Source organism: Lathamus discolor, chromosome 1 (assembly GCF_037157495.1).
Source record: "Lathamus discolor isolate bLatDis1 chromosome 1, bLatDis1.hap1, whole genome shotgun sequence".
NCBI classification, from domain to species: domain Eukaryota; kingdom Metazoa; phylum Chordata; class Aves; order Psittaciformes; family Psittacidae; genus Lathamus; species Lathamus discolor.
Window position 1 is genome coordinate 7,802,293 of NC_088884.1, and position 23,921 is coordinate 7,826,213.

Below are 23,921 nucleotides of genomic sequence, written 5' to 3' on the forward strand. Positions count from 1 at the left end.
ATATTTGCTTATAAACCACAGAGTTCTCAACCTTGTCCCTCTTACAGCAACTGTTGGGTTAATAAGAGAAAAAAAAAAAGCTCATACAGGTCATATAATTGCAAAGACCAAGACATGCTGCTCCCTGTGCTTCCTTCTAGAAAAGACTGATGTGATTAGGATGAGAACAGATCTGATTTGTTCTTCCTAACAAAGGATTTTTCATGGTTTGTTTCATCTGCAGGCAACTAGTCTGGTGAAAAGCCCCTCGGGCTCTGCCATACACAGCAAAATGGACCTACATGCAGGTTTTTCACAAAGGGTATCCTGGGCTGTTTCAAGTACTGCTGTCTACAGATTAAACTGTGACAGATAATCAGTTCTGTAGAAACAAACCACCTTGCTTCTAAAAACCATTCCTAAATCCCACTCCTCACTGGAAACTACCTCCAATATCACACAAAAGGTTTGTGCTGTGAGAGTCAGGGGAAGGAGCACGCAGTGATTCTGAAGTAACCAAGGGAAGCCAAAGCACGGGATGGAAAGCCAGATGCCTACTTTAAAGGAAAGCCGAAACCTTTGAGGTTTGCAAATTCATTAAAGATGTATCTGCCCATTTTTATCTGTCTTGTGATAGGAATGGTTGGTGGAAAGCAGGCACTCATAATCTTGCCAGAATCCAGAACAGGCCTGTCGCTGAGTACACCTAACCCAGGAGCTTCCCAACCAAAAAAAGCCCTTTGAAAGAAGTCCTGAAGCACTTCATCCCAGAAGAACAAGTGCCAAGAGGCACAACTGTGGGATGGGAAGGAAGCTCAAGTATATGCCACTCCAAAGGGAAAGGGGGAAAAGGGGTAACCTCTGTACTGCAATAAATATACAGAAGTCCAGGGAAAAGGTAATGCCAAGTCTCCTTCCCTGGGAGCATTCACAGATCTCAACTGGTTTGAGTTAAAAGCAGATTGCCTTTTCTAACTAGGGCAGATGCTGGACTGTCTAGGGCAAGAACCAAACTATGTCAAACAACTGTGTGAGAGAGTAAACACACATAGGATGCTTACTTTTCTCTAGATAAACACACACAACAGACAACAGCACAGCTTCAGTCAGCAGCCATGGACACAACCCATTCCCCTCCCTGTGCAGAACACTCACAGGGTGCCACCAACGCTGGAGGGAAAGCAGAGAGAGGAAAGGGGCTGGAGATGCAGGCCAGAACACAAAGAAAACCAATACTTCTGCTATAGTCCCTGCTGTGAAGAATCCAAGCTGCTGCACGCCATACAAACACTGTCTTATCTACCCAACTTTCCAAAACTTCCAGGTCCTCCTTTGTTCTAAAAAGGCAACACTGTTCCAAAAACATCTTCTGACTCAAACGACCCAAGGTCAGGGATAGTATCAGCTCCATTTCGTACTGGAAATTCTTCCAGTAGTCTCTGAAAGGGAAACAAAAACCCTTCAAGTAGTCTGCATGCAAAGGAACTAACTAATGCTGTGGTCTTGCGTACAATCTACTTGTAAGCTAAACTGCACCAGACCTTTACATGGATGGCTACAAAAGGGTAAGTTATGATTAAAAATCTTTTTCCTTGTAAGGATTACAAGCTTCTCTTTTGAATGGATACCCTGATGCCCCAAATAGCATCTGCTCCCACTGCTGCCTTTGCTTTGACTGGAGCACCAGAAGGGTCTCTCTGCAAAATCTGCTTATGGCTTAACTAAAGATCTGTAGAAACTTTGGTACCTGCACATTTCCATCCCTTTGGGAGATGCAGTCAACACATTACCTAAGCTTCAGAAAGGGAACAGAAAGATTGCAGTAAGTCTCAGCTTTGTGGGAAACAACTCATAATGGGCAGCCCGGATAGCTTAAGGATCCTACTACCAGCAGCAAGTCAGGGCATATTTTGTGTTAAGTTATACTTCCACCAGCGCATTTTGAAACAGCTACACACTATGTTGAGAGACAGCAACAGAGCCACTCTTATTTCTGCCACCCGTGCAGAGTTTTCAGCCTCGTCAAGCACCAGCTGAGGGCTCTGCACATCTGTTATCCTATGTGACTCTCTCCCAGCAATGAAAATGGAATTCAAGACTTTCAGAAACTCTTGAACCACTCTTATAGCAGCTTTTTCCAAGATGCTGCTGTTACACCAACAAGGTGGATGCAAAAGCACAAGGCAAGAATTCCTCATGCACTCTTTGTAAGTTGTGCAAATATTCAAATGAAAACACGACACAACTTATTTTGCTCAGAGAATTAATTTTTCCTCCAGAAACAGATGTAAGATGACAGGTCACCTTGAATAAGTCACATCATTATCACAAAGCATTTTCAAATTCAGAGAAAAGAAAAAGAGACACCATCAAGGTTCAAGGCAAAAGAACAAATTGGAACTGCAGTACAAGACCTCCCTGGAAGGAGAGCTTTAACTGCATTGCCTTCACAGTTTGGGGCGTGGGGTGTAGAACTGGAAACGGGACACAGAGCCATAATTGCATAGGTATTTGCTAAGCAGGTCAGTGTATTCTGTTGTGCAAAGTAATAAAAACACACAACCCAAGAGATAAGCAGTTCAGCCTGCACAGGGCTTGGACACCTTCCCAGAATTCAGGTCATGAGCAAAGACTCTCATGAGCAATGAAGAGTGCCAGAGCAAACACTTCCATGCAACTGCTCCGTATTTGCCTGTCTAGCCAAAAATTAAACGATGCACTTCTTTCTTTTTATTGGCAAACACACAATACAAAAGTGCAATTAGTGGGCAGCAGCTTCACAAGCTTCAGCCTCTCACCCACTTTCGCACACTATCACTGTGTGTCAATACCCAAATTTTACATACCTAGCATATACTTCATGTATCTGTTGTGTTAATGCATAGAGAAAGAAAAATCCTGCTTTCTACATTTACTTTCAAACAAGTTCTCTGGAGTACAGCCAAAGCACCCTGTAGCCTGCTGGAGAAAGTCAGCTGGAGTCACACTGATAAAAGAAGCTTCAAAGTCAGTCTCAATCTACATCTAAAGTATATCCACTTCATCCCGCAAAAGAAGTCAAGGGACTAGCGTTAGGCTGTGATTGCTAGACTTCAGCTTGGACAGTTACTTCAACCCCCTGTCCATTACCAGCAACCATCTTCAAAATCTCCAGGAGAACAGCAGCCCAGAAGGAGGGATTTACAGTTAATAATTACTCAACATACAGGTGTTTAGGCTTTAGGCTTGCTGAACAGATGTCTGCTAAGTGGCATTGATAGACATCCCCTGGAAAGTATTCATATGCAGCCAGGTATTGTTCTGTGACCTCTTCAAGCAGCACAGCCACTAAGAAAAAGATTTAAAAGAACACACAAAACACTGAAGGTTGAACTGATGGTACCAGCTCAAACCTAGTCCAGCCAGTCCTGACAAACAAAACCAAAACAGGCAGTGGAAGAAAAGATGACAAAACACAGCACATACATAAGCTGCTGTCATAAACATCATCACTGTTTGCATAGCACTGACTCATGGTTCTTTCCAGATCAGGCTCATCTTCAGAGCTCGCACCAATCTGTCACCTGCAGCATGGGCCACCAGCCCCATTGAGGTTAACTACATACAGCACCCAGTTTCTGTGCAAACCTCCACTCCAGTTCCCAGCAGGAGCTCCCCAAGCCATCCTCCTACTTGCTGTTCAGCTTTCTGGGCCCCATCCCTCAGGGGATGGGGCCCTGCATGCTGCCTGCCCAGCTCCCTACACCACTAACATTAAACACTCAAAACTACAGGGCTCACGACCTCCTCACAGTCCCAGAATCCACCACCACACATGTCAACCCCGGGTTTGCCCTCCTTTCCAGGCAGCTTGGTTGCACAGATGCCTCATCCCACACACCCAGCTCACAGCAGAGCCCTCTGAGAGCACAAGAGCAGTAACCCCCTGTTCCCAGCCCCTTCCCTGTTAATTCTGGCACACTGCACTGGCATAGAGGAAAGAGCCCATCAGGAGTGATGCTCAGCCACAGCTGCACAAGTAGGCTGGAGCACACAAAGTGCTTTACCTCCACTCACAGGATCCCCTTTGCTCAAGGTAGATGTTTTAACTCTTCATGTAAAAGCTGCACAGAGAGACGCTTTGAGCCAGGGAAGAAGGAAGAGTCAGAGGCCACACAATTTCCCCCTGATCTCCTCACCCTGACCAGGACATGCCACATCCCTTGAGGACCAGACACACACATGGTCTTCCAGTACGACGGCTGTTAATCACAGAATCACAGAATCCCAAGGGTTGGAAGGGACCTAAAAAGATCATCTAGTCCAACCCCCCTGCAAGAGCAGGGTAACCTACAGTACATCACACAGGAACTTGTCCAGGCGGGCCTTGAATATCTCCAGTGTAGGAGACTCCACAACCCCCCTGGGCAGCCTGTTCCAGTGCTCTGTCACTCTTAATGGTCATTGCTCCCTTTTTCAGCTCTCAATAAAACACAGGTGACTTCACTATTAACTCCTGAGGGATACCAGTTAGAAGAACCAACATTTGTTGTACACAGATCTAAATATACCATTTACATTACACCCATTTCTCAGCGTCCCACTACACTGCATTCATCTAAGGGCTGTATTCAGAGGCTACTACGGAATGGATTGCTTCAAACTGCCAAATGCTTTTGGGTCTCAGCAGTGCCAGTCAGGCTTTGGTGCTTCTGCTCCTGCTGATGCTACCCAGTCCACCAGTAGCTGTCCATACTTGTTCCCTGTTTGTTTTGACGAAGTACCCAAAGCAGGTTCGCACATTTGTAAGTGGAAGATCTAGGAGAACAAGGAAGGGAGGGAACATCTTCATGTCTTGTACAATATAAACAACCAAGGTAAAAAATTAGATCTAATCTGCCAAATAATGAGGTATCATCTTATGCATTTTTAAACTTGGCACTTTTCTTATATTAATGGCATACACAGCTCTGCTATTTACTATGATCCTGACTACACCAGTGCCTTACACATCCAAGCCTTGTCCTATTTTTAAATGTCAGGTTTGTGGGGGAGAAAAAAAGAGAGAAAAGAAGAGGAGAAAGAGAAAAAGAAGAAAAAAAAAAAAAAAGAAAGGGGAGGGGGTGTGTGTGAAAAAAAAAATAAAAAAGAAGACAAAGAAAATTAAAAAAGAGTGGTGACATTGTTCCCAGTTTGTCCAGCAGCTCGTCAGGTTGTGCTCTCCCTCTCTTAAATGAGCAGAATAAGTTATTAAGGAGTCAGGAACCAAGACACTCAGATGCTCCCATTCTGTGATTAAAGAAAGGCAGGAGTGCATAGCCCAGCCTCCAGCCTCTTCTCCTTCCAGTAGTCCAACAGCAGAACAAGACCTCCAGTCAAGAGGAGCTGCCTCTTCTCTTGCTGTAGGTTCTTTTTCATCTGCGTTTCTCTGTCTTTCATGCAGTAAAAAAAGATACCGTAACTGCTCAACTGGAAGAAAGTATCAAAAAACTGCCTACACTTGTACTTGTGAAAATAGCAGTCACTGCCATGCCATAACCAAGAGCCCAAAACAACAAAGTAAAATCACAGCACAAGGTTGATTACAGGCAGATAGCTTCAGTGTGAAACCTTTTATGACGTGGTATGAAAACAAATACTGATGATACATTTGTCAAACATTAACAAAGCACTTCCAACCCTCTCTCAACACTGCCAAGCAAGGGAGCTTACCTGCAATATTAAAAAGCCAAGGACTAAAACTCTATTTCCATTAACAGGCTCACACTTGTGGTGAAAAATTCTTGTAACTGCTTGAGACTAAAGTTAGTGAAAGCGCAGGAAAGAGTGCAGTTACCTTTTGGTGTGGCATAACATTTACAATACATTTCAATGTGTTTAAAATACTGCCTTCAACTTTATTCTCTAAATGAAAGCACTGGCCTATTAAACCTGCCACAAGGAACCATTAAGGAAATTGTGGAAAGCCACAGAATATATGAAGAGCTAGAAATACACAAAAGCATATATTTTTAAAATCAGGAATCTGCAAGTAAATCCAAGGTTTACATTGCAATCCTATTTGCTGCTCCACTGTCTGTCAGACACTAAAGCAGAAACCATTTTTTCATTCAGGAAGTTCTACGGCTTTCTCCTTTCAGAAGCATTATTCATAAAAAGAAGACAAACCAAACCCACACAAAACCAAAAAGCCCAGGCTTTTCCACCTTCTACTTACCTGCAGCATCTGTATCCAGTTAAGAAATCTGCCCAAACACTCTGAGGCACGTCTTCACTGTACCCTCTACTGAGGCTCTTCCTCCCAAAGCATAGCTCCATGGGGTAAGCCAAGCCCAGGTAGGGCTTTGTGAGGTCCCACCCTCCCCACCTGCACACTGCTCCATCCACTCAAGCACCAGAGTTGTTCTTCTGGCAACCACACAGAGATCTGGCTCAAGGAAGGCAGAGGGCAAAAACCTAACTTCATTAGTTTAAATTGAAGCTGCAGTGGAACCACACCGTCTGCTCAAGCCATGGCAGCCACACTCTAAAACGGTCTTAACACCTGCAGCATCCACTCCTAGGTGTGTGGCTGTTACAGGGGACAGCCAATGGAAATAGGATGAACTGCTCCATGATACTCCTTGCAAGACATCACTAGTTCTTCTTGGTTCATAATCGAGGAGACTGGAAACATGGCTGTGCTCAGCACCCTCTAGAAAATGTCCAAACAAAAAGAGTACTGAGCTGCACCAGGTTTGCGTTTTGACGTGTTACATCCCGTGAACCAGCTTGTGCTTAATACTTAGTTACTGTGTTTTCATCAAAATGTTCCTCATACATACAGTCCAAAAAAAGTGGAGTATGGTGAAGTTATGAACCTGAAAGAAAATACTACCTACCTATCCACAGGTAACCTGTGGGGATCAGCAACCCAGTAACTTGGTGGTAACAACTTGTAACAGACTTAGAGTATGTCTGTGTGAACATGCAGTCACAAACCCACACTGAGACTATGAGAAGAACAGGGCAAGCGCTGCCAAGGTACCCCCACCATGCTTCAGACCCTTTCACTTGCCTTTGTTGGGAACAGTCAGTTCAAACTTTGGATTCCTCCGTGACAGCAGTATTGAGGTCCATTTGGCAGCATATAGTGAGGGGACAGGAAAGAATGACAAAGGATCTCTGGAAGTACCTAAAAAAAAAAGCAGTTCCTCCCCACATCCAGGGACTGTCTCATTTCTAATGATTGTGCTTAGCACACTGTAGGGCTCATACCTACAAGATAATGAAATATCGATGCTAGTATTAACAATGATGGCTCTATAATCCTTAGAGTAATAAATACTCCCCTACTGCCTTTTGTTTCTGACACAATCGCTACCAAATGTGAAATATCTTCTGAAAGATATTTCTGCCATTATTTTCCAGATCTATTTCTGAAGACGAAACCATACAGGTTACTACTTGTGTACAAGTCCAAATCCAGACACCCAGCGCAGAGCTCCCATTCTGAACTGTCCACGTAGCGTTTGCGGAACCAGACAGTGCAGTAAAAACTGTATTACGTATCACAGCAATTTTCCAGCAATGAGCGTAAGGGCCTAGCTAAAACCAAGCTCATTTTAATACAGGACCCTTGATTAAAATTTAACGGGGGTGAGAAGGAATAAAATAAAAAATAAAAAATTTAAAAAAAGAAGGGTGGCATACTAGAATCTTTACCATGGGCTTCACTAAGCTGCTTCAGGAGCTGTTTTGAGCTACAAAGTATTAAAAAGAAAAGAAGCCTGACCTCAACTTTGGCTGTTTCAGGGAAAATCTCTAGATTGATGACCTTTTTTTTTTCTGTAATACCAGGGTACGTTCACAGAACATGTCATTTTATCATCTTATGAGAAAAGCACCGACTTCACTCATGATCTGTTATCATCGCCACTCAAAGCTACGTCTTCATATTCTGCATCTTAAAAAAACGCCTCAGGGAAGAAACAAAATGTTAAAATCGAATATACTTTGAAGAATATCTGGGGTCTGTATTTAGGGGTAGCGAAAGATGTGCCTTTAATTATTTTCTAATTAAGCCAGCTGTGAGTTTTAAAGTTCAGAGCAATAGAAACTGCTTTGATGTTTCACTTCACATAATATCAACCTTTTAGCACAGTACAAACAATCGTGTTCCCCCATCTTGAGATAAGCTTCACATCATGTGAACATGTAACTGAATCAAAAGCAGCTGTCAGCTTCAACAAACTCATCATTTTTGCCCGTAACTGTGAGCAGAAGACATTTAGAAAGAGACTAAGGGTATTTTGTAACTTCTTTTCCATTGGAATAATCCACAATTCACTTAAATCCTTTGACATTTTTATTAAGGCACACCTTATCACCTTTCAGTCACAGAATAAGCAACAAAACAGCAGCTTGGATATCCAAACCACCAAGTCTTCCCACAAACATCGTAACTAAGGTCTTTGCCAGAAGAGTCCCCAAAACCTCTGCAAGTAGGACAATGCCTTCCAGGGTAGCGTATGAAGAGAAGAAAATTAATTCTTTCCTAGGATTCAGCTCAGCAGGTGCAACACTCCTTCCAAAAGCTTTCACATCTACTGGGGGACACGGTAACAGCAACTAGAGAACCAGTGACAGGCAATAGGAGTGAGCCTAAACAAGAAGGTTCTGCCAGTAACTTCATGAGCTGAAAACACACTGCACAAGTTAACCTTGGGCAGAGGTGAGCACAAAGGACTTTTTTGGTGACAAAATGAAGGATTAGCATCCCAAGAACCCCACTGCGATTTGGTGATCAAAGAGAAGTCAACTGATCTGCATTATACGACCTGATGTGTTTCAAGCCAACTTACTTGATTTTCTGACAGCTGGGCAGTTATATAGGGTTATTGTTCTACAGACAGTTCCATTCTTATTCAGAACTCGATAAAAGTATACACCAGGAATTGTTTCTCCTGTATTTTATAACAATCCTGCCATCACAGTATCAAGGCAACCACAAATGCCCTATGGCTTAATAAGCCAGAGAGGCAATCTTGATCCAAGAGCCACTCAGATTCGACATTCATCAACTTAAGAAGCATTAGTGGTTCTCCTCCTTGCCTAAATACTTGGCATTTGTTTGGGATAGTGTTACGTATGCTGTGCTCAGGTCTAAGATGTAGGAGCTGTCTTCACTGCGTGCTGGCTAACTGGCACCCAGCCTAATCCAGAATATAAAAAATTCCACCGTACTAAGTACATCAGCTGTCTGCTTCATTTGACAGAAGCAAGAATTCCAACCAGGGTGACAAAAAGCCAGAAATCCCACAGTCAAATCCACCTCATGAAGTCCTCTTACACACAGGCTCAAGCTAGCAATAAAGCATTCTCTCAATTCTTTTACTCCGTGTTAGACACAGTCTACCGAGTATTTTCTCAAGAATAAAGTTGCAACTTACAGCACAGAATTAAAAATCTCATAGAAGGCATTTCCTTCAGTATACTTTAATTACAATGTGGTGGGTTTAGGAAAGCTGAATATTACTTTGCCAGCATTATAGAATAGAATCATAGAATAGTTAGGGTTGGAAAGGACCTCAAGATCATCCAGTTCCAACCCCCCTGCCATGGGCAGGGACACCTCACACTAAACCATCCCACACAAGGCTTTGTCCAACCTGGCCTTGAACGCCGCCAGGGATGGAGCACTCACAACCCCCCTGGGCAACCCATTCCAGTGCCTCACCACCCTAACAGGAAAGAATTTCCTCCTTATATCCAATCTAAACTTCCCCTGTTTCAGTTTGAACCCGTTACCCCTTGTCCTGTCACTACAGTCCCTGATGAAGAGTCCCTCCCCAGCCTTTTAAAAAGCAGTAAAAATGCCTCCTAGGCAAGTAAAGGATGAACAAACGTTCAGAGAAGCGGATCACATGGTCAGCTGAACACTAATACCGTTTTTCAAATTCTGTGAAAACAAACTCTTTCCCATGAAGGCCAAACCAGACCCCAAAGCAATGCTTTGCAGCTGATACACAGAATGCTGAGAGGAGGTATTTAGGTTTGTCAGCGATTCTGTTGTAAACCACAGCACTGCAAGTCAGTCACAGACTGAAAGGAGAAGGGAAAGTGATTTGTACCCATAGAATAAAACAGGTTCTCCCTTGACCTTGCAGGGGGAAGAGGAAGAGAGAAAATTCTGTTCAAGAATAATTCTTCACATACTGTCAGTCATGGTGCCCAAAGCAGCAAAGCCTGCTTAAGGAAGGCAACTCTTCACGTACATTAATTCAACTTCTCAATGAGAAGAAAAATGCAGTTGAAAATAAGTGACGATCCAATTCAGAATTCTATCCGACTGATGTCCAGAAGCACTTGTCTCCTCAGACAGCCATATGTACATGCAGCAGTCTCTTATCACTAAATTAAAAGGTAACTAAATCAATTCAATGTTAAGAGTCATTGCCCCAAAGAAATGACTAAATTGTAACTAAATTAAACAGAGAAAGGTAGTCCAGTCTTTGAACTCTACAGTGGTCCCACTCTATATGAATATCTTATCTAGCTACTGTGAATCCATCCTCTTAGATCCTGAGATCCACTTACTGGGCTCTCTAAGAGCTAAATGGTTTTCACTACAGACTCCTGTCCATAGTCATCACCCCACACTGCATATTCTTTGAAGGGGAAAAGGGTGCCCCCTTAATTCAACAACTAAAGGGCCCTCTATGTCAAGTGAAATACTCACAGGATTTGGTTTATTTTAACCTGACCTGCTAACTCGTGCAAGAACTGCAAACTGTCCTTAATATTAGATTTTACAGCAAAATTAGCTCAAAGATTTAGAAACAGAAATGCAGAAAACATTCTGCATCATAACTAGAAGGTTTCTTTCATTACAGATCTCTTTAACAACACAGACTTTTTTTGTGCAGATTACATGGGAGTCTGGTTACTGCTCCCACCAGTTGCCTGCACAAGTGATGTTCCCCTGACTGTCTCGTGTTCCTCCACTGCCAGCATTTATATATGGGCACCCAACACAGCAACTGCTCCAAGCACGAGCTTTTGGTTAAACGAGTCATTTTTGTACAGGACACAAGACTCCCTGGTGCAGAAGTATGAACAAGCCATTTTTCAGCCTACACTTACAGCAGGACAGATGTGGTACTTTTTCTTTCTTTCAGTCAGAGCACCTGAAAGATCAAGTCACAGATAAACTCTCTGTCTCAAATGAGACTTTTACCATGCCCCGCGTGCAACCAGGATAATTTGCTCCCATTTGCTCTTAGCAGCAAGTAAGTTTTCCAATTTCTCATCCTGCAACAGATGAAGCAAGTCTTCTATGCGAAGATTCCATCCTCTCCTCCTCCTCCCTTCCTTAACTATCAAATATGAAAGCAACACCTACTCCGAGCCTTCAGCTGCAGGGTCCATACCTCATGGAGAGTTCAGGACTTCAGTGTTTTTCAGGAGGCGCTTACCCCTGTGCTGTATCACAAAACAAGAGCCATCACATGGATCTGATTTTTGGATCACAGGTACTCCTGCTCCTGGAAAGAGGGAGCACGTCTGTTTGACAGGATTAAAATGCACTTCTCCCCTGCTCATATTTCTGTTCCTTGGTCTTCAAAGCTTGGGTTAAAGAGTCTAGCTTGGCAGATCCAAAAACACTTCTGCAGGAATCCTCTCTCCTCACCGCTTTTCAAAGTTAAACATACATGCACAGTAATACAAAAAGGGGCTGATCAGTCTTTAAGTTGCCAGTCTGGACAGCTGGAGGATCAGCTCCTTCAGCTGGCTATAGCACCTACCTGGTGCAAGCTTCCGGCACAGCCCAGGTCACTTGCCACATGTCAGCTTTCCTAATACTAGCAAGCTAACCGGAGATGATAGGGGAAAAAAAAAAAACCTTTTTTCTTTTTTTACCCTTTACTTCATAAAGGGTAACACAAGATGTCTGTCTATGCCTACACTACCTGATCTTCGCACACATCAGTAACAACATAATAAAAAAGATCACAATACAGTAGTTCAAATTACATCTATTGTGAAAGAAAAATTGCACTGACCTTTCTGCTGGTCTCATAAGCAAGGTTCAGCAGCACTGAACCTTGAGCTCACTCATTTTACACACTAAGACAAACAATGCGGGTCAATTCTTCCATTATGCAAGACACAACCACCATATTCTTAATCTTTTCAGCAGCGCCAAAGAATATGCCAGTTTCTGCACACATAAGCACTATGGATCATACTGAAATCCCCAGTGCACTTGCTAGACTTTATATAGCTTTACCAGATACTTCCAGGATGAACTATGGAGATATTTTGGAATTAAATGAGTAGTTCTACAAGAAGACTTTCATAATCTTAGCTTATGTATCTGTAAATGAACACGCTAAATCAAGCTGCTGGTGGATGAGGTTTTGTTCCCAAGCAGCAGAATTCTTCAGAAGAGAGCAATCGAGCACAAAAAAAGTAATGCTCTAAATAAATCTGAATGAAACTCTTCCAAGTTGACAGGCTACTGTGATCCTAGGCACAATTATGAGTAAGAAATCACTGAGAGGAAGGCCTCTCAATGGGTGTTATCAGCCATCAATAAAAAGTGTTAAGCTACTTCTGCAGTATTAACAAATTTGATCTATCCCAGACTTTTCTTCTGGAGGGCGAGCCAACTCATGGGATCCCTGCTTCACTGGAGACCAGGTTTGATGGGGCTTTGAGCAATCTGGTCTAGTGGAAGGTGTCCCTTCCCATGGAACAGGGGTTGGAGTAGATGATCTGTAAGGTCCCTTCCAACTCAAACAAGTCTGTGATTCTATGATTGTACCTTCAGTCGGATGAGAAACTGATCTTTAGTTTTCATTAGTACTGATCAGAGACCACAGACCGTATGGACTGGGTACTGCAAATACAAGATAGGAGGACTGTGCTCTACGAGGAAGAGTACAGCATGGTTAGACTGTGCATCCACGCACTTGATCACACCTCAGATCAATTAGGAGGCAGAACACAAGACAAGCAGTCCTAATTATGGACAACAGGGGTAACTGCAAGAGATTACAGACAACTGCCTTTGTAATTTGCCCCTACTGTATTATTGTATATAATTTCTAAAAGAAATGCACTTGCAAGCAACATTTTCCACAATTACTTAGTGGGTAAAGAGTGAGACAGAAAAGCTGACAACCAGCACACCGAGTTCTCTTACATACCCAACATTAACACTCAATGTTTCCTCCAAGGCAGATGAACCACTACTGCTTTTATTATTATTTTCAGCACAGCATAGAATCCTCTGTATTCAGGAATACAAATTCCTCTCTAACACACACACACACACAGATGAGTAACTAGAAAGTGATCTTAATTGCTACATAAATCATATGTGGCTACTTAGCATAGCCAAATACACGTCTGCATAGGAAACAGTCTCCTCAAAACTGTCTGGAGTATTTCATCAACCTTGCAAAAGAACTGGTGTGCCAAAAAAACAGAAGGCAAGCAGCAATTACTCAGTTCAAGTCAATTCATACCTGCCTACAGAAACGCATGGGCCTCATACAGAGACCTAAACACATACAAAAGCTTAGCAGTACCGTAGTCAGGTAAGTGCTGCATCACAGCTGCAGTGGGTGACAGCACACTGCGCTAGCTTTAGCCCCACTAGGGCACACACCAATGTCTATGAGATGTGATGGTTTTAAGACCTTTCCTGAACACTGGTCTCAAATGGTAAAAATCTCTGTTACGTTTACGGAATCACAGAATGGTTTGGATTGGAAGGGACCTTAAAGATCATCTAGTTCTACCCACATATATAATTATTTTTCTTTATGTGAGTGTATATATGCACACATATACAAACCCCAACTACTTCTACCTTGGAGGAAAGCGCAGTACGTACTGAAACCTGTGCGCTGTCTGCAGTAGTCCCTTGTCCATGATGAGAGTAGAACAGTAAGAGACCTGTCACTCTCACTTCTGTCTTCCAAACGCCTATACTGCTTGGCTTGCCTCCCAGCTATACTGTCACAGGCAAATGCTGCATTACAGAGCTAACACTTCATCTAAAATCCTCTGTTAATCGGTTTATTTGCAACTGTTAATCCAATGCTGGTGCCACTGGCTTTTTACACAAGGGACAAACTGCGGGATCAGTTTCCACTTCAGTTTTACTTCATTATTTTGCACTTGCAGTGGCTAAATGCTAGCCAGCAAGAACCACTTCCAAAATGGTTATTCTGACACTGTTCTTCCACACAGGTCTACAGCTGACATTAGAGAGCATGAAAATGGGGTACTAAATTCTCTCCTTCCTTAAGTAACTGGTTATGATGGGGGGCTTTTTTAATTGCTTTAGTGTATTCAGATGATCCTGATCTCCGCTGCTCTGCAGAGCACTTGCCTGAATCCACCAGACTCTTCACTTAAAACAAAACTCCTTCTGTCTGCATGTCTATCCACATATGTCCAGAGAAGCCTAAGTCTAAACTTTTGGGGCCATAAGGCTACAGGTGCCCAATACTTTGACTTCAGTGAAAGTCCAAAGATCCAGCAGTTTTGCCTTTCTGCCTATGCACTCAGATAAAGCCACAGGATTATCCCAACTCCGCTACATCACTTAAATCACAAAACACCCATAAATACTAGGTACTCCTGATCCTACCAGTGAAAAGCCTAGCTACTATACTCCAACACTCAGATAGGTGGAACACAGTCTTTTTTTCTCCAAATAAAAGGGGGAAACAAATTCTGTTGTTTATCTGGTGATATTCAAATAAATGTCAATAACGCAGTAACAGACTGATGGTGCTCCAGAAGTTCATGCTAACAGAACAGCAAATACCCAAGATGCACCTAATTATAGTAGTAATAGACTAAAAATAAGTGGGACAATAGTTAGTCACCCAGCCTTAATACTACCTGACACTGTTGCTGCACTCAGAACACTTCAATTGCTGCACATAACAGCACTCATTAGATGTTTTAGTGATGTGAACTCTTCTTGGGACAATATATTAACCCATTTCTCCTAAACTTGTTGCTCAATTTTTTGTGTGCTAACAGTTACCATTTCATATGGTGAAGTCCCCAAAATGTAAATTGACAATTCTAAGAACCACCTGCGATGACAAATCAGTGTACATCAGTCGGCATCCTCTGCACAGAGCGTAAATCTCACCTCACCTCCAGAGGCTGTCAGACACCAGGAGGGAGCTCGGAGTTCATCCCAAAGCAGCCACCACGTTCCTCCAAGCTACTGATGCACACATGCCACATCCAGCGCTCCGAGAGAGGACAGTGGGGCAGAAACACAAAAGAAGGATTGCTAGTTTACTCTGTGTCTATTTTAAGCCCACAACGCTGTCAATCTCTACCCTGCTCATTCCTTCAGCTCTTGACTTTCTAGTATTTTAGTTAAGACAATGTTTATCGCATAATGCTCACTGACTGCCAAATGGGTAACAAAAAAACAAAGAAAAGGAAAAAAAGGGAAAAAAAGAAAGTTAAAAAAAAAAAAGAAGAATGAAACATTAGTGGGTATTTTTAGTTGTTTTTTATTTTTAAATAAGTTTTATGACTACACGTCAAAAACAAACCCAAACTTTTGGCTCCAAAGCAAGCCTATAATTAGAAACCTCATTTGTTCTGGTAGTCAGGAGAACCATTTTCCCTAGGGAATGTTACTAAAAGGAAACCCAGGAAGAGCTGTAATGGCCAAACAACGTGAAACTTGATTAATAAACAGACACTAGTAACACGGAGCCATCCTAACTAGACTCACGCAGTTACAAACTGCATTTTACCCCTAGAAACAGTTTTCTGCTTTCTTCCCAAATGAAATGCCTTTTTTTGCCTCTCTTCCTCTCAATGAAACACCTCGAGCCACTGTGCAAGTTCAAGTGGAACAGACCTAAAAAAGAGCTTTTGCACCTTACCCTGCAAACCTCCTCCTCTGACAGTGGAATGAGAGCTGGCTGGTTACCTCGCCAGGACTAGTTAAGGATGAGACTTTCACCCTCTGCCTTTTGCCCCTCCCCTTCCTACCTCCTCTGCTCTTTCACATCCGCTTTCCATTTCCAGCTTTTTTAATGCATTTCCTTTCCCACCCCCATCACCACACCTGCAAATTCCACTGACACGCAGAAAAGAGGGCCTCAAAAACAATGTCACAGTGGGCACTGGGGGCAGGGGGAGGAACCAAGGTGGTGGGTCTGGAAGCTGGGAGGACTGTGATCAGTAAGAAGAAAGAGGTAGAAATCAGACTTCAGAGAGGGAAGGACTGGTGCTGACGGTGAGGAAATGAGAGTGTTCTCGGGTGCAGGAGAAAGTGCATTTCTGGACACTGCCAACTGAAGTAAATGAACTTTTCTTTTCTTGCAAGCATTTTTACAGAGCCCTGAATGAAATGGTGAAAAACAGAGCAGAAACACACAGTTGCTTTCTTTTCTTTGAAGAGCAGAGCAGCATCCAAGTGCCAAACTTCCTATCTCTGAAGTATGTTGCATTAGACTTCCAGCAGAGCTCTCTCATTTTGTATGCAAACTAGTAACAATTCAGGTGGTGAATGTGAGCTGCAGTATTTGCCCTCTTCTCACAGCTGGGATCCATGATTTTCACAGCACCGCCGGCTTCTGAACCAGCTCCCCAGAGCACAGTGGTGTCCTCTCTCACACATCACTCACGCGCCAAGGGAGCGAGACGGAGGCATCTTGCCCATAGCCTCTTCTCATGTTTCTAACCCTTACAGTTACAGTGGAAGGGGACATCAAAACGCAGAGCAGACAGAACCAAGCACAGGGATGTCCCCAGGTGTCTGCGGTGATCCTGACAGAAGACATCAGCTTAGCAAGGCTGAGAATTAACCCAGATGCCAACCACACCACTTGAAGAGCCACTGTCCATCAAGCCACCTGAGAAAGGAGAAGTATCAAGAGGATTCACATCAACCCTGTTCAAAATGGGAGAGTATGGGGAACTAGTACGTGGAGGGGAAGGGCAGAAAACATGCCAGGAAGATGGAAGATGTGTATCCCTCCAACATACGTCGGGGCTCGAATGAGCAGGCATGATTGTTTCCACTTCTCCTGAAAGGATGGGGGTGAGCAGGAGGAAAGAGGGAGAGAAAGGGGTCAGCTTTCACAAGTTTGCAAAACATCCAATTTTGGTATTTTCTCTACAGGGAATGGACAATTTCCAAAGGCTTGATCATACAGAAACATGGGTCTGGTCTTGTGAAAGCCTATGGACACAGATAACTTTACTCACATGAGCAGTTGCAGTGTCAGGACAAAAATATTTACAGTTCCTCCTTTCTCATTTATTAAATGAGTCATTGCAAACATGAAACAGGGCCACAGTGAGCTCAATCCACTCCCTGATACCTAAATTTTACAACAGCTACAGAAGATAAGTCTTAAATAAAGCGGAACTTTCACAAGCGAAAACACAACATAAAGCAATCTGTGTTTTATGCATGTTGCCCTCAGATTAAAGGATTTCTCGCTTGGGGCCACTGCTCAGCCCCAAAGCACCATGCTGCCTGACGTATGATGTAATGCTTTTCATGCTTCAACTTTTCTAGAAGTGGTATATAGAGAGGAAGAGGCAAATCTCTAACCACTTTAGAAAAGACTGGGCATCCTAGGCAAAGCCCAAAGGTGGTATGACAAGATTTTGACACTAGAATGGGTATTGATCCATTAAACCTGTCGTAGCTACAGAAACTGAGGTACGTAAGACAGCCCATCTTTGCACCATTAAATGGAAGGCAAAAATTCACCCAGCTATTTAAACTTCCTTTCTCCTTCTCCTCTTTGGAAATCCACACAAAACACGTCCAAGCACTACTACTGAGTTTTTCTGCAGACACAGCTGCAAGCCAAATGCTCTAACCAATTTTTATCCCCACAAGAAAGGGGGCAGAGGGAGCTAAGAGAGGAATAAAAGTAACTGCCAGCACTTAAGTCTTCTACAAGACAAGAAACCCACAATGCAGAACTTAGTATCTGTATAGTTGAGAAAGAGGCAGAAACAATAACTAACAGCTCCCCTCTTTCCTCTTCGCTCAAGGGGACATAGTATGCATTTTTTGACTAAACCTCAAATACAAACCAAAAGTAACATCCTCATCCATACAAAGAGGCTCATTATGATTGTTATTGCTGGAAGGGGAAGCTCACTCTTACTGGCCACATGACTGTTGAAATCTACATTCAGCATTGTTTTGGGGATTTTTCTTCTTTCCTCTATAACTCAGCAGCTCAAAGCAACTGGTAATAACTTTATGACTAGAAACATTAGCTGAGCATTTCTGACGCTGCAGAGTCAGCACTACAGATGAATTTGTTCCAGGCTGCTAAATACATAGTTAAACACATACCCTGCAGCACCTCACTGCGGTGTTCTTTTGGGAAACATTACTAGAGCACAATATGAACTTTTAGGGGATATTTTTCCATCCTCCCCTTGCCTGGAAACATTATCATCACATACAGCAATTTATGCATTTGCACAGCTTACACAACTAGCATTCACTAGCACAGCTCATACAACAGTGTTATAAATGCACATGTATGTTTTTAAGATACGAATGCAGACCTGGGCCTTCTCACATTTCATGATACAGTAGCTATACGCAGCCTGACAGCAGTTAGGTATCTGTGCACATACCATAGGCCTCTTCTGTGAGGGCCAGGCGGCTGCCAATGCTGGCCAAATAGGTTGGCAGATGAAGTTCAAGGACACTTGGGAGCACTTGCAAACTTCCAGAGAGTCCTGCAGGTTACGGGGAGGCTGAAACTAAAGAGGGGTGATAAGAAGGCAACCCCTGAGGAGGGGTGCAGCAAGAAGCACCCTTGGGAACCAGCCAGGACCTGATAAAAACGCTGGTCCCAGCCCATTTGGAAAAGACGCCGGAGCTCAGGTGTAGGGACAGGGTGTGCCCAGGCTCCCTGCCAAACTTTGCAAAGCCAAAGCTCAAGAAAGTTCTGTGCACTTCCTCGAATGGGGGCAGGAATGTCCCGAGGGACAGTTAGAAGGCTTAAGTTTTAAACAGATCACAGATGGGGCATAACAGATGGAGAATCTCAGAGAAACATAAACCAAGGCTGGCTCTCTGCAGCACGATGTAGCCTAGAGGAACAGCTGTGGGCAGCAAACGATGGGTCCCTGCAAGACACACAGGTGAACCAGGGGGAACCCGAGGTATCCAGGCTTCAACAAGCAAGTTTATAGCTAGGTCTCCGCAGCAGCAGTAACATCAGCACCAAAGCGCAGGGGGGGAAAAACACCAGAGGTCTCTACTATGAAGCAGCCTTAACAGAAAAAAGACATAGATGTTGGTGGGACAAGAGAAGAAGAGCTAGCATAAACCAGACAGGCTCTCTAGCTTGCGGTTTCCAGAAATACAAACTATCTCTAGAAAGTGATCTGCATCTCGGGAAGGGATAAATGACAGGGGCTGGACTGCTAAACAAGAAACGTGACATTTACCCTGCATGGTTTAACGACTGCTCTCGATCAGACAGGGACTGCTCCATTTAGTATACCCGACACGAGTTTTGCTCCTAGGAGAGCGGGGCTGGTCTTGTCATGGCAAGGCTTCCTCAACACACCAACACTTCTCGCTCTGCCTGCACCCTGCGGGTCCTTCACTGAAACTTCAATACTGACCACAGAAGGGGCTGGTTTGGGGCTTTTGCTTTGTTTTTAATCAGTTCTTCACTTCAAAGCCCACTTGCAGTTGATTTCCTGAACTTGAATGCTTAAAGCACGGCACTTAAGGCACTTCTGAAGGCCTTTCTCTGCCAACAAAACAGCTGAAGAGGCTGCCATTCACCTCGGAACGAGCTCCGGGAGCGGCGAAGAGGCCGCCCGGCGGCAGACAGCGCGGTTACTCACCACACAAACACGTGATGCTTGATCGCACCCCACCCCGCCGGACCCCGGGGGGTCGGGCTTGCAGCCCGGCTGCCGAGCGGGGCCCCCGCCGGGCGCTCCGGGCCGCCTCCGGGGGCTCCGGCGCAGCAGCCCCGCTCGCAGCCCGCGGTGAGCGGCTCCGCCCGGGGCCTCCCCCGGCTCCGGCCCGGCGGCTCCCGCGGCCCTTCCCCGTGGGGGAGGGGGCGGCGGACACGTGGAGGCCGAGGCCGGAGGGAAGCGGCGCGGCCCGGCCCGGGCGAGGCCGCCCCTCAGCCCCGCGCATCGCACTCACTTGCGGGTCGGCGCGGGTCTTGCCCGGCGGCCTCCTGAAGAAGGAGGTGCGGGCGGTGAAGAAGAACTCCTCGGACTCCTCCTCCTCTAGGCTGCTGTAGCCACTGCTCATGCTGCTGGTCCAGGTCATCGGCAGCAACGGCGGCGGGTGCTGCTGGGGCCGGGCGGCGGAGAGCGCCGTCCCGGCCGCCACATGGAGCCCGGCCGCTGCCGCTCCTCGCCCAGCGCCGCCGGGTCTAGGGCACGGGAGGAGGAGCCGTCCCTCCCGCAGCCCCGCGCCCGCCCTCCGCTCCCTTCCTGCCGCACGGCTCTCCCCGCTCGGCGCCGCTCCGCGCCCCGCCCGCCCCGGCAAGCAGGTGAGGGGCGGGGACGAGCCCGAAGCCCCGGCCCGGCGCTGGCGGCGTCCCGCAGCCGCGGCTCGGCGGCGGTCGGAGGAGCGGTGTTGCTGCGCGCCCTCCCGCCGGGCTTGTGCTGCGGGTAGCTCGGCTCCCCCTCCGTGCTTACAAGCAGCGGGGCAGGTGAGGGGGGCTCGCCGAAGGTCCCAAACTTCCCGATCTCGCCCTCCTGTGCGCCCGCAAGAGCGAAGCGATTAAAAACTGAGCGATGGCGACGTAACTGCCAGCCTTTCCCGAGCTGCTCTCCCAGTGATCTTTGAATTTAAGCTTTGCGAGCAGCAGCAGACCCAACCGTGCTGAGCAGGAAAGACTTCCGAGCTCCCGCAGCTGCTGTGGGTGGCTGGCGCTGGCCTCTCGCACGATCAGGCCCACAGAATGCTATTAAGTCGCTGGAATTCGTGGCCCCAGGACGTGAGGCTTGTGAAGACTCGGCAGAGAATAGATACGTGTATAGATAGCGAGGATATCCAAGGCTGCAACTGGGAAACATATTTAAAAGCACAAAAGTTCTGATAACATGCAGGGCGTACATCAAACTCATCCTTAATGGGGGAAATTATAGACAATGCCTGAAGGCCAAGTTGCTTTGTAATTACCTGCTTCAGAGTTTCTCATGTCTTCCTTTAATTTATCTAGGGCTGGTCACTGTCACCGACAGGATACTGGGTTTAAGGTACGGCTTCCTAAGGCTATGCAGCTGCCCGAAAAAGCAGGCTTGCCTTTCCTGCTTGCCCTCAGCCCGGCGTTCCTGCGGTCCCCAGTGCCACCAGTGGTCCCACGGGGGGAAGTGAGTCACATCAGTCGCTCACTGCGGCAGCAAACCCCCGGAGATGGGGCTGTGGGGATCAGGAAGGAGGGCAGGCTACACCTTTCGGCCTTAGATAAAACAGATTTGAAGCTGCGTGTTTACCAAGCTGCAGCCTAAGCCATCAGCTCACATCGTCTCAGTACTCAGCCACAAATGTATCTGGACACCAGCAGCTAACGTCTCCTTTCCCTCTTCCCTGTCCCCAACGTGCTGCCCCCATACAAACTCCCCATCTTCCATGTGCAGCCATTCCTAGCCCCTCACTCGAGCAGGATCTGGATGTGCTTCTGCCAGACTGGTGCGCTGCCTGCACCAATATGCTGTACGTATTGATAAAGTCACCTCAACACCAGAAGAACAACTCACACCAAGAACTTAAGCCAGTTCAGCAGTTTGAGAGGTGTTAAATCCTTGCTTTCCTACCAGTGCTGATTCTTGATGTATGACCAGATTTTTCTGTGGAGTTTGGCATCTGGCAGATTAGAAGGCTGCATAGCTTTTAGAAACAAATAATTGAGTCCAGCAGCATAGATGTGAATGTGTCAGACCTTGAGCCTGCTTGTTGGCAATGTAAAGCCCCATGGTATTTGAGATAGCTTTAAGTTTAATGCCAAGTTACTTGAATGCGACTAAAACATATCAAAATGCTTGCTTTGGACAAATGAGCTTTGTGTTACCTGGCTTGCCAAGACCAGCCCCGTGACAAAAAGAAGTCCCGCCAGAGATCTGCTGGGTTTGCCTCTGAACTTGTCCAAGACCCGGTAACCTCAGTTTACAAAGCTTTTGGGTAAAATGCCCCTGGCCATGATCACAATTAAGGTGAAGGATCTTAAGTGACTCTGTTGCAACAGGATAAAATAATACTGTAAATCACAGAGAAGGTGAATGCCGTGCCTTGCTGCCACGGAACATCGAGCCCAGGAGTTGCAACTAAGAATGATGGACAAAATATGTCTTAAGTTCTTTGTGACCTATCTTCCAACATGAGTTCACTCCTCAGCTCTAGGTCTGTTTTTAAGCCTACTAATTTTGACAGCGATTATTTTTTTCTTTGATTTTTAATTTTTGACAGTTATTTTTTACTTTCATGGGTTTTTTCAGATGCGACCCTGAACCAAACAATTCGCATGAAGGCTCAGACAGATGCGATGCATTTCGATTTTGTTTTGCTTGGTGCTTGGATATAACATGTCCAAATCTTATCAAGCATTTTGCAAGGCTGGTAATTAAAGATGAATTGATATACCTGTGGATTTCACTTTTACCAGACTATATTCATGTTTTTAAGGCCTCTGTCCCCAAACAAGTACTTTTCTACCTTCTCAAATTAACTTCTTAATTTTACCTTAACTTACCTTGTCTTTGTTTACTTAACAAAGACAGCCATGTCTCAAGATAAAGGTAGCAATAAGCTTTCCGAAAGCATACCTGTTCTTAAGGAGAATTATTGAAGCATTAGGTAAAAACAATGAAGTTAAAAGCCAAGGAATGTGGCACAGGAGCGAGATTTAAAACCTAGAAAAGCACTGTGAGGCTCCAAATCACTCCTTCCAAGAAATAATTCAGTGCAGTGAGAAATGAAGCTGGCAGTCAGTTATCACAGGGTCGCATGGCCAACTGGCAAGAAGAGTGAGCTGCTGGGGGTTTCAGAAATGAATAGTTAAGTTTGGGTAGCAAGAAGTACAAGTGCACCTGGGAAGAAAAGGAAAAGAAGCTTTTTTTATTAAAGCTTGCTGGTACAGATGGCATTTCAGAATATTTATTAACTGTGGCCCATTCCAGCCAGTTAAAAGTGGTAACTCACTCAACACAACCAAAAGCAGTCATGGGCACCCTGTGTTCCAAAGCAAGAGTCTCAGGAATCAAATATTAATAAAAAGCGATCAGAGGCAAAGATACCCCGTGTGATACGCAGTTATGTCTTGTGTGAGGGAGGAAACAATATTTTAAATCACTGTTACATTCAAAGGTAAAATTCAGCTTTAAATCACGTTGTGGCTCTGGAGAATCTGCTCAGGGAAATGAAACGTCGTATATAGCTTCCAGAAAAGTGGAAATGAAAGCTGGACTTCCTGAATGGCAAAACAGGTGTGAATAATTTTATGAATCTGGCAAGGATTAGGACTTTCAACTACCGTAACTGAAATAACCCTCAGAACCAGACATCAAGTTGCATAAATGTGGAATGCTTCACAAGCTCCTGCAGCTTCATTTGTTTATTTGTATTAAAATACCACTTCATTGAAGTGATCACAATACCACAGGAAAGCATGGCTGAATAGGATTACAAGGGCCAGCTCAGTAAATTCATCCCCAGCTCTGAAGAAGAACCAAGTACTTGAAACCATCCCTAACAGACTTTCAGCTAATCCATTTTTGAAACACAGTACCGTAGTGTAGTATCTCCCTTAAAGGTCATTCCTTGCAGTGTTTAAGCTGTTTATTGACTTAGAAAGTTTTTCTTAACACCCCATTTTAAATCATTAACTTTGCCCATTTGCTTCTTAGCAAAAGAAAGAGAACAGTTTGTCTAGCAACCTTTTGAGTATTTGAGGACTCTTTTTGTT

General features: G+C 44.8%; 1 protein-coding gene across 1 annotated transcript in view; it reads right to left on the reverse strand.

The window, feature by feature from the left end:
* RASSF3 (Ras association domain family member 3) overlaps positions 1 to 20,465 on the reverse strand; it is a 53,671-nt gene extending 33,206 nt beyond the window's left edge. Inside the window, exon 1 of the mRNA XM_065682573.1 lies at positions 20,153 to 20,465. Coding sequence (XP_065538645.1) covers positions 20,153 to 20,281 — 129 coding nt within the window. The 5' untranslated portion in view covers positions 20,282 to 20,465. The remainder of the gene's footprint in view (positions 1 to 20,152) is intronic.
* Between the last annotated feature and the right edge of the window lie 3,456 nt (positions 20,466 to 23,921).